The 11,529-nt window shown below is 46.3% G+C and overlaps 1 protein-coding gene across 1 annotated transcript in view; it reads right to left on the reverse strand.

The window, feature by feature from the left end:
* The window catches only part of LOC310990316 (protein sidekick-2-like), a 39,038-nt gene extending 32,822 nt beyond the window's left edge, over nt 1-6,216 (reverse strand). Inside the window, exons 1-4 of the mRNA XM_083977653.1 lie at nt 6,062-6,216; nt 4,352-4,458; nt 3,938-4,085; nt 1,526-1,659 (exon numbers count right to left, since the gene is read on the reverse strand). Coding sequence (XP_083833779.1) covers nt 1,526-1,659; nt 3,938-4,085; nt 4,352-4,458; nt 6,062-6,198 — 526 coding nt within the window. The 5' untranslated portion in view covers nt 6,199-6,216. The remainder of the gene's footprint in view (nt 1-1,525; nt 1,660-3,937; nt 4,086-4,351; nt 4,459-6,061) is intronic.
* Between the last annotated feature and the right edge of the window lie 5,313 nt (nt 6,217-11,529).

The following is an 11,529-nucleotide window of genomic DNA, read 5'->3' on the forward strand; positions in this document are numbered from 1 at the left end:
GATTCAGCTCGGTCTCATTTGTATGCTCCCTTTGGAACAAGATGCTCCCTCCACTGCATATTTTTTTCCCTCGTCTTGTCTCCGCAGAATTGCTAAAATGAACAAATGCAGCTGTAAAAAACCTTATTGACTTTCAGATGCAAAAAGCAGTTGTGTGATCCGCAAGGTCAGATTCAGTGATATTCAGTGATATCTGGTCCCCGCAGATTGCTGTGTCATGCGTACTGAGCACTGAATTGCAAACACGGTATTAACGATATGATGAGCAGATGTTGGAGCGAGCGGGAAGCTGATATTAAAAAACCAGCGGCTCCATGGTAAACAGGTTAAAAATCCTCATACAATAGTCAAAAACCCACACTAGATAAACAACAGAAAATCACAGGGGATGCAGTTATATCCTTAACCAAAGGATATGTACCATTTGTGCTATACAATGTTATCATAAATATCGTCTTCAAAGCCAGTAAGTTATAAAATACAGTTTGTGACTCCGCTAATTGGTTTATATAGTAGGAAGGAAACAGATGCTGTATGTTTAGATGAAAGTACATAAAGGTAGGTGGGACAATTTGTGTGACTTTGTTTAGATGAAAGCAGGTGACTATTGGTGGGAGGACGGGGAAACGCATCGGGTTCAGTTAAACACTAATGATCCCTCATGTAACCATACTTGCATGAGCGATGCCAACCTTTATTCAAAGTTGTTAAATGTCCTGTTTATAAGTGAGGCCAACCTTCTAATCTGATGTGTTTGTGAGGGTGTCTGTGTGTGTGTGTGTGTGTGTGTGTGTGTGTGTGTGTGTGTGTGTGTGTGTGTGTGTGTGTGTGTGTGTGTGTGTGTTTAATCATTCCCCACCCTGTCTCTCAGTGTCATTTCCATAAATCTGCTTTTAGTGACCAGCGATTAAAGTGAAGGTCAACTTTATGGGCCGAGTACACCCAGTCAGTCAGGAGAGGTGCTGATGGAGCTCCACCTAAAAAAGAAAAACCAAAAAAAAAAAAAAAAAAAATCCTCCACCTCATGAGTGTAATTCACTGGTTTGAGCCAGAGGTTAAAAGAGTTCTGAGGAACCAGACAGCTATTGTGGTGTACCTAATGGGTATGATTAGATCTATTGGGCAGAGAAGAGGAAGAAGAAGAGGGAGGAGGAGGAGGAGGAGGGCAGACCAGTAGAGGGCGCTATCTCTGTTTCTATTGTCTTCGGCTGAGCCACCTGTTGTGCGGCTGCTGCGTTGAATGAATGTGTGTGATCAAGAAAAAGCTACAAGGAAAAAAATAACTTTTTGTTTTTTTTGTCTGCTACATTTTCATCTGCAACAACCTGTTAATGCAATCTGCTCCCGACACAAACAATCTGCCAGTGAGCTCTGTCTTTCTGAGTGGGTGATGAAATCTGTTGCTTGGATCCGTGGGTGTATACAGTATGTGCACCTGAGTGTGTGTGTGTGTGTGTGTGTGTGTGTGTGTGTGTGTGTGTGTGTGTGTGTGTGTGTGTGTGTGTGTGTGTGTGTGTGTACTTACTCTCCACTGATAGTGTGATGGGCAGACTGGTTTTATTCTCCCCGTTCTTGTCATTGACGGCCTGGGCGTAGTAACGGCCGGCGTCAGGGGCAACCGTGGACAGGATGACCAACGTGTTCTCCAGTGTGATGGCACTGATGGAAATATTAATGCGCACACATACACACACACACACACTCAGTTAAGCAAACTCGCATTAATGTGCGTTTATTCTCTAAACACTCCCCTAACCTCTACCTAACCCTATTAAAGACACAAACAGCTTTTGGTGATGATGAATGTGGTTAAATCAAATTTGCCTCCCAATTAAAAAATCAACCTTAGTCAGCTGGTGTGCTTTACAAAAATCTTCCCCTAAACACACACACTCACACAAAAAATACACACATTAGCAAGCACACAGACGCACTCATATCATTAAACCAGTGAGTAGTTGTTTCTAAAAGTCAATAAATCCTGAGGGTAAACTGGCACAGACACACACACACACGCTCATAAATTATGTCTAAAACGACGTGCGCAAAACAAATTTTATGAGCACTTCCATCTACGAGGTGCCACACTGTCTTAAAGGAATAGTTCAGAACTAATCTCACTGTTGTGTACTGTCCGTTCCTGCATCACTTGAGCAGTTCTATAAAGTTCAATGTCAGTTTAATCACTAGATAAATACGGGTCAGGCTGATCTTGAGAGATGCTGTAGGTCTGCAGTCTGTGTTTTGTCAATGGATGTTGAGTGGACCATGTTTTTATACAGACAGGTTACCTGAGCCTCTAACAGTATGATTGATGTGGACATACAGTATTTAAAGTATATGGATCTGAGAGCAACAGTCAAAGTCAGACTTTCTGCAACCTGCCGATAAAATCTAAAATTTAGCACATAGTGTAGATCTATTTCTTGTTATAGCATTGTGTTTGCTCTTCTGCACTCACATTAGATTCATTGATTGCATTTATAGTACTTATACTAAGCTATACAGGGAACAAGAAAGAGGGTGCATCATGAAAAACACACATCTATCTAGGGAAACAAATTCTAATCCTTTTTGTAACAGCAGTAACCCGGCAGTCTTGAGCTTTGTTGAATGCTGGTTGGGCTGATGGTCTTGAACGTGTGAGAGGGGCCCATTAAATGAGAGCTGACGCTAAGCACGCAGCCAGATTAGGCTCTTCGTATCTGCCAGCATCTGCCCGATCAGAGCGGGATAAACAGACACACTCCTGGACAATTAGGAGTGGTGGCTCTCACTGAATCAACAGACACTCATACGAACACACAAACACCCATGTACACAAATGCCTGTGAATGTCAGCGCAGCCTGACACGAAGCGAGCAAACAAGCGGTAAATGCAGAGCGTCCTGTCAGTGCCTCTCATTGTCACACGGCAAAGCTTCGGCGCTTCATTTCTGATAAGAGTCAGCCGCACAGTAACCAGCTCTGGAGTTGGTCGAGCATTCACGGGAAGAGTTTTATTGCAATTTCCCCTCAGTGCTCTGCTTTTGCACCACCACCGTGCTCCTGGAGCCGCCCGCAGGCAGCGCAGACACGCACCAATCCGCTCCTCAAGCAACAGCGTGCAACTCAGAGGGCAGAAGTCTTCACGTCAGCTACAACATGGCAGAGCTCGCCGCTGAATAATAAATGAGGAGGTGGTTTCATTCTGAGGAGTCGTGGACTGCCTACCGCTATTTGTCAGGATGGCACAATTAATCTCAGGTGATTACCTTCGCAGTGTCTCTTCTGGAGGATTGCATATTTGAACAGGCATGAATCCAAAAAAAAAAGCAACCACTCACACACACTTACAGTACCCACAGAGCGCAGATATACAGTTCCCTTCCAGAACTCCCTAACTGTCCACATGCATTGACACACAGATCTTTAACACATGCATACGTGCACACACATGTGCTCTCACACACAAACCAACCCAAGGGTTAGCACTGTCAGTCAAACATATCATCAATTGAGGCCTTTTGTCCAATTTTGTCTAATTGGTTCCCCTGCTGCCTGCTGCCTGCTCTATCTCTACCCTTCAATCATTCCGCCTGCAAAGTCAATAGGGGCGATATAATAACCCGCTTTATCACTGAGAGGTGATTCAATGATGAACATAGGGCCTGTGCCAACATTCGTTCATCAACTATTCTGCTCAACTTCACTTGTGGTGTGTGTGGGGGGAGAGGGTGGGGGGTGTTGGGGGGATTGGAGAAAATCTGTGAGCAGTATTGAACTTCTTAGAGTTCTCTGAAGTGAGAGATATTCGGCTTCAGCAGCTCTGCGGTCTCCAACAACTCATATATGGGAGCTCTTGCTCGGATGCGTGCAGAAACACGCGGGGCCGAAGCAAACACACACACGCTGCTTAGACCAAACAATTTCAAGCTGAGGAGAAGGTACTACTTACATACGGCTGCTGGAGGGAATCTTACGCCCATCTCTGAACCAGGTGATCTGCGGCCTGGGGAAGCTGTGTATCCTGGGTACGTGGATGAGAGCTCCTTCACCCTGGGATACGGTTTGAGACCTCTCACCTTCCACAAAACCGCCCATATCTAGACATGAAGGACAGAAAGTGTGGTTTTAACTGAAGAATTTATTCTAGAAGGGGGAAATTTTTGGAAATGCTTGGCAGCAACAAAGACGATGAAAAAGAGAGGAATTGTTATTATTACCACGTTAGGTACCTTTTTCAAAAGCTAAGCTCCTTTATTCTGACTGACTCACCGCATACTATGCATGACAAGCCTTTCACAAAAACAGTGTCCTCCCCTAAACTCTGTCAGAACTGGAGACGTATGCAAAAGAAAACAGCACTTACAGGCAACCTGCACTTCAGTGCTGCACTGCATTATCGCACCCACTCGGTTCCTCACAATGCAGCGGTAGTGGCCGGCGTGTGATCGGTCCAGTGAGGGGATCAGGTACCTAATGGGCACACACACAACACAAAGTGCCATTAGTCATCATCAGCATGAGAGACAGCGACATTTGTCATCTTGGCGCTTTTATCCCCCACACTTAAGATGCAAAATGAATCGAGATGTTTCACTTGTTTGCGCCTGAAACGCGCTTTAAATGGCATTCCACTTAGCAATGAGACGTACATTTTCAAAATGAGCAATTCGGTGCTGATGCAGCGACTCGACAGAAATAAAAAAAAAAGCTGTAGAGAGAGCTGAGTTCCTGACTGGCAGGACTCACAAAACCTCATTGTTATCTTGTTTCTTCAGTCATTTGAATCACGTCATACGACCACCTATCACATGTTACTCGTGGGCAGCCATAGCTCCATCTCTCTCCCCCCCGATGTGCATTCATGTTAAATGGTGTGTGTGAAATGCAAGCTTGATAACCCCAGAGCTGAGTCCCCTTTAATTGGTTTGCTATAGACACTTTGGAGTGTCGGTAGTCAACCCCTGCCATGTTCCTCCTGCACTGCAAGTCATGGTGTGTGGGGTGTGAGTGTGTGTGTTGGGGTTTTGGGAAGGGGGGAGACGGTGGGGGGTAAGGGGGGTCTGATTAAATGGATTCCAGTCCTCCTCTTTGATCAGGGCTGGTGAAGAATAACAAGCAGAGGGCTGGCCTGCAAGGCAGACCCACAGACTTAAGCCACGTGAGAGCACAGCCAAATGCTGAGGAAAGACTGGGGAGGAAGAAGGAGACGATGAGGGGGAGAGAGAGGATGGGAAAAGGGGGGGAGACAGGGAAGGGACAGGCAAGGGATGGTGTAAGTGGGGAGGGAGGTGGGGTGGCGGGTGATAGCAATCAGGCAAGGCAACCTGAGTGTCTATCCATGTCTAGGGGACTGGTGAGACCGTGAGGAGAGTCCAGAAAACAGGCCTGGGAAAAGATAGGAACTGACTTTCACTGTGGACTGCAAATGTGACCTGTAAACACACATGCAGGCATATACTGTAGCACATGCACAAATAAGCATGGAACACTGATGCATACACACACACAAACACATACTGTAGGCCTTGTTAGCACAGACTGAGCCTCGCTCATGACCACACTGTGTTACGAGTAAAGGGGCTTCAGCATTGTGTGCAGAGGCTGAAGTGTGTGATAAAAAAAAAAGTGTCCAGAACGATTCCACGGTCGGTGAAACTGCATCTTAGTGCTGACAGAGCAAAGAAAGCCCACCCACACTGTAAAATCTGAAGAGAAAAAAAATTGCATTGTGTGATTTGGTTGCCACAATGATGGTTTCAACAAACAGTAAGTGAGAGAAAAGTGGAGTTATCAGCTCACACCGTCTCTGAATGTTGAGTACGGTGAGATACAAACAGGAATAAATCTGACAATCCCCTGAACACAAGATGTTATGTCTCGGGGGAGACGTGCAGCCAAATCAGTCCTGAATAAATCCATAGAAATGAGTCTGGAATATGAATAAAAATGAGCAATTGAGCTATTAGTTACAATTAAATGCTGCTAAACTGTCCTCATGTAGTAAGCTAATTATAGTTGATGAAAAAAAAGAGATAATGGAATCAGCTCTGGGGGCCACGGTTAAATTTCTTACCTGTATTCCAATGAGAAACGCGTGAGTTCAGTCCCGTTGTAGATCCATTTGAATTCCAGGGGCCAGCTGCCCTCCGCCATGCAGGTCAGCACCAGGCGGTTCCCCTCTAGGTGAACCTGCGTCTGAGGAGGCTCCATCTTAAAATAAGGCGGGACATCATCTACTGGGAAGAGACAGACAGAGAGAGAGAGAGGGAGGAAGGAGAAAATGAGAGTCACATAAACAGATAAAGACTCAACAGGCAGGAAAACAGAGTGAGAAAAAGAAAGAAACAAAGTGAAGCAGTAAAGGGGTAGCTATATGAAAAAGAGGCAGTGATTCGGTAACCCTTGTGAGCAGACACACAACACAATCCCAGCAATTCACAGGAAATGAGGACTCAGAACAAGCTATTTCCATTTTTCTTCTGTGCTGATTGGGAACTTGAAGGTCAACAGAAAAGCCTGCCAAAAAGCACATGGAATAAGTTGTTACCGCAAAAAAAAAAAAAAAAAAAAAGCAGCTTACTCTTTTTATTTCAAATTGAAATGCACTGGCAAAGAGGTAGAAGAGCAATTTGTGCGGCAGAGGAAGTGTAAATGAACACTTCCATACCTCTACATCAGTGGAGGTGGATGAGGAGGGAGGGAGATAGGGAGGTGGGGAGGGGAGGGGAGGGGTTGAATAGACAGAAAACAGATGGAGAAAAATACAGCACAGATTGTACACACATACACAGAGAGAGAGGGAGAGAGAGAGAGAGAGAGAGAGAGAGAGAGAGAGAAAAGAGAGAAAGAAAAAAACGAAGGATGCAAGGAAGTAGGAGGAAGAGAGAGCGAGAAACTAGGAAGCCATGGGGGGTGGGGGCGGCAGGGGCTGCTTTAGAAAACACAAAGTTTCCCAGCCTTAAACCCCTTTCTCTGACAGGATGAGTTATGCTCTGTGCCTCCCTTCATTTATCTTTATAGTTCCCTAATGCAGCCAGATTATACAGGCCCCATCCGCAACACTGCACACAGCCAGCGCAGCCAAAGAAAGCCTTTAAGGTGATACGCAAGGTCCAGAGCTGAGCTTGGAGACAAAGTGCTTTCATTTGAGCTGATGAAAAAGGCATGATCAGACCTATTGATCTGTCTGCCTCACCAGCCATGGGCGACGCTGAGCCGATTGTGCTAGTGTTAGTGGCGGGCTAATTAAAGTCTGTATTAATAGTTGCAGTAAGCCGCCAAGGCCTGGAGCGCGCCTTGGTTCTAGGTCTACCACACTAGCTGACTCACTCTCATGGCTGATTACTGGAGCCTTTCTCCATCTCCTCTCCTCTCTCTCTTTCTCTCACTGTCTCTCTCTCCACACCCATGCGCGAGTTCACACCCGAGATTTATGGCGGTAAATGCGGCGGAAGTGGGTGAACGCGAGGGCAGGTCCCGTGTCGAGCAAGGGAACGCTGGGGGTGGGATAGAGAAAATTACACCTGATTGAAACGGTAAATAAAAAAGAATGACTGTAAACCTCGGCTTCACACGGTCACGCGTGCGCCGTGTACGTTTTGCACAAACACTGATAAGGGTGGAAACACACATAAGCGCACAGGGACGAAAAAACAGCCCCTTACTCCCCTTTCTATCACCCACAAACACACCACTCATAAAAAAAGAGGCAAACAAACAGCCATCTGTTTTCAAAAGCAGTCCTTGGATTTTTCTCGTTTGGTAATAACAATACTCCACTACCTGGTTAATCTCTTCTTTCTAGCACCCTTGCGTGAACTTCTCCAAAACAAACACAGTCAAATCCAACAGGCCCTTGAAACTGATCCCTGTCTGAGCCCAAATGGAGGAGCCATCCCTATTTTCCCCAGGCACTATAGCTGCTGGAGTAGTGGCTTTGCTGTAATTCCATCCTCTAGTAAATGCATTCATACTTGACACACACACACGCGCTCGCAAACAGCATGCACACACGCGCACACACACACAAAATCCTAAAACATTCACTTATGCCTGCGCAAATGCACAACGCCCAGCCACTTCCAGCGTGGTTCAGGGGCACGGTGGTGATGTGCACTCAGAAATGTGGCTACAAAAAAAAAAAAAAAAAACAGACTCCATCAACAAGCTGCCATTAGAGACCTGCACATGCCAAAGCCAGACTTGCACATCAATCCTCTGAGGGAGGGAAAATGTATAATACCAAGTTACTGATGTGGAATTGTGGAACGGGAAATTGAACACACAATAATCACCACTCTTCTTATCTATTTGCAGTTGGTCTGTTCACACGGGATTTTTCACCATTCAGTTGAGCCTTGACTAGGAATCTCCAAGCTCTGGCTACATGTGGCCCTTGTGACCAATTTCACATTTAGACTCAAGTGCTCTTTTTTTTCTTTTTTCTTTTTCTTTTTAGAAAAGCAAAATAAAGAGAGAGAGAGAGGGAAAAAGTCAATGTTTAACATAATTTGCAAGATTGACTTCTGACTCCTTGCTGCTAAACTCTCAAAGAGCTCGCTCTCCATGGTACAGATACAACTGAAGTGATCTTCTATTTGAGTCCAGGTGAGAAATTCAATGAGCGCCGACTGCGAACAGCTCTTACCACTAAAGCAAGATAGCATCAATTCCTCTGCACACAGGGCTCCAGGATCTAATGAGTTTCCAACAGAGAACCTCTTGTCCGGGGGCCTCATTCTCCTCTTCCTCTTCATCTTTGTGCTTTTGATCTTCACAGCGAATCGCTGAGGTCAAACAACGCTGACACATGTTTGTGTCAGAGGCAGATGCAGCGTGTGTTTTTGCGACAGCGGCTGGATCATTTTAAAGTGCGTTATCTCTGTCACCTCTGATTTCTTTTTTTTTTTTTGTTGAGCGCCTGTCAGCTGCTGCAGAGAAATGAATGAGTAATGCATCTGTTTGTACATGTCTGCTTAATGGAGGAACATCCTCATCTATTTTTGCTCATGTGTATGCATATGAGCTAGTACAAAGCTCCGTTAATATATACAGTGTGTACAGTAGAGATGGAATGCTGCAAATGAGTGGGCTGTCACTTAGGTGTCAGGGTGACGCGTTTGCTTCCGCTGCGGCATCGTCATCATGGCTGATCTGATCCATAAGTTGTCTCAGGTGTCGTCTCCTTTTAGAGCACTGTGACTTCATGGAACATGAGCACAGTGTAAATCACTCACACATTTACACACACACATGTGCCTGCAGAGACAAAAACAAAGCATGACACAAAATGGGGACTCGACTTAAAAATGGAGGATAAGCGTCTTATCTGCGACTGACTGGCTGCTCTATGTCAAGCTAAGGTTGACGTTGGTGAAGAAGAGACAGTAATGGAGGGAGGAAGAAAAGGAAGAGCACTGGCCAAGAGGAGCTGTCACTTCCTCCATGCCAGTGATGAGCGGAGAGACGGCGGTGGGTTTTGGCATGTGCGTGGCGGAGCCTGCATGCTGCAGCCTTCTGATCCAGATGGAGAGCTAGAGGGCAGTCCTTCTGGACCAGGAATTCCTGCCGCACTATGGGCACAGATAAAAGCCAACCGGAGCAGGTCGGCAGATCTAGGGAACACCAAAAACTGGCATTGGGAAAGACCAGGAGGGCTTTAATGTGGCTGCTGTGCAGAGCAGATGCCCCCCACACAACAGTCAAGCTGCACCACCACAGCTCATTCACCACAGATATAAAAAACACCTTATTCTAACCTGACAGCTGAGGTTGAATGGTGGCGTGGCTCCAGCCGGTCCCCTGCAGCATACACAGAATTTTAATGGCTGTTAGACAAAGACCACAGGCACCGGGGCAGCTTTATAAACCAAGGCCCATTGTGCTCCCCATTGCGCCACGCTGGCATGCAATCACACAGACGGTGTTCACATTCGGCTTTTGTCTTGTATTCTCTCTCTCTCTTGCTTATTTTATGCCTCGCCTCCTTACCCCAGCTCCCCTCCAGCAGCGGGGGGCCTCTTCCTGCCCTCTGTTTAATCCTCAGACACCTGTGTTTGAGCCTATGCAGCCACGTCCTCGCTGGCACTCCACACAACTGTATCGCTGAGATTCGGCGATAGAGTGGCGCCCCTGCCTGTTGAAATATTCGTAGGTCTGCTCCCTTGTTATCCACTCCCACTCTGTCCCTCTACCTCGCTATCTATTTTCTCCACCGACTCTTTCTCTTCTTCCATATGCACACGACTCTCCCTGCTCCATCAACCACCTCCAGTTCACCTCCTGGTGCATCATATCATCCAGGAGAATTTAGAGCTGTCATTTAGCCACCTCAATTGGACTTTAACATGTTAGATGGGTTATGGCTAGCCTCTCTGATGGGGGTTATGCAACAGTCATGGCAGTGACCTTGGCCTAGTAATGGGTTGGTGAAAGAGTGTGGGTTGGGGGGGTTGGTGAAGGGAGGTTAAAAGCATCTTAAGAGCTGATGAAACACATCCCTTATGGATACACACATGCACGACAAGGAACTACCGGTTGGCTTCTGCCATTCATTTGTTGCTTTACAAGTTGAGACAAGGACCCCGGAGCCCAGACATGAAAGCAAAACACACACTTAAATACGCACACACACTCCGGCAAAAATATTCACACTTCTCCCTTGTGAAAACACAGTCTGTCCTGAAGGTCAGGTTGATCCGTCACTCCGTCGCAATCGGCCGTCACCGTGACAACAGGCACCCCGCCGGTTTTTTACGCTCCGTCACTTAGGTGAAGGGACAAAGGCAGGTGGACATACACACACAAAAAATTGGGAGATTAAGAAAGTGGGCGAACAAGAGTGGAAACAGAGGAAGGAGAAAAAAAAGAGGGTTAACGGTGAGATGGATGGCGAGTGCGAATGCGGTTCCTTAATGAGAAGAACAAAGAGATTGAGGAGTGATAGACAGACACGGCGAGGAGAGGGGGAGAGAGAAAAATGAAAAGAGAGAGGGGAGTGTCCTCCAACACTAGGCAGCAAGGTGAAGCGACCCATTACAGCAGAAGCCAAACAAGCAGGCCAGGACCATAAGACAGAGAGGTGGAGATGGAGAGCCTCCATCTACCCCTACATTCATTTCCAGAAATGGCCCATGGATCAGCATCTGCATGCTGCATGTGAGTGCCAGTCCATCATAGCTTGATGTCTCCCCCCCATCTCGTATTTATAGCCCCTAAATCATGTTTGCCCAACATTCAGCAGGACTATGCACTTGCACTCTGTATCTATGTTGTGGCAATATAGACTTCATGGCCCAAGTGACATGCTTTTAAAAGCCCGTACAGCCATACAGTCATGCTCACTGCTCAGAGGAAGAGATGAAGCAGGAATATGGATTTTCATGTTAAGCTGTCTAAAATGTTTTTCTTTTTGATGATGCGTTCGCTTTGATGTTTGCAGAGAAAAGTCCTCGGGTCCTCTGCGGATGAAATGCTGCCTGCACCAGAGCTGTGTTTAGTGGATCGCCACGGGTTAATTGATGCGTAATTGATGTGATTAAT

The sequence above is a fragment of the Trachurus trachurus genome, assembly GCF_905171665.1.
Source record: "Trachurus trachurus genome assembly, chromosome: 8".
NCBI lineage: Eukaryota > Metazoa > Chordata > Actinopteri > Carangiformes > Carangidae > Trachurus > Trachurus trachurus.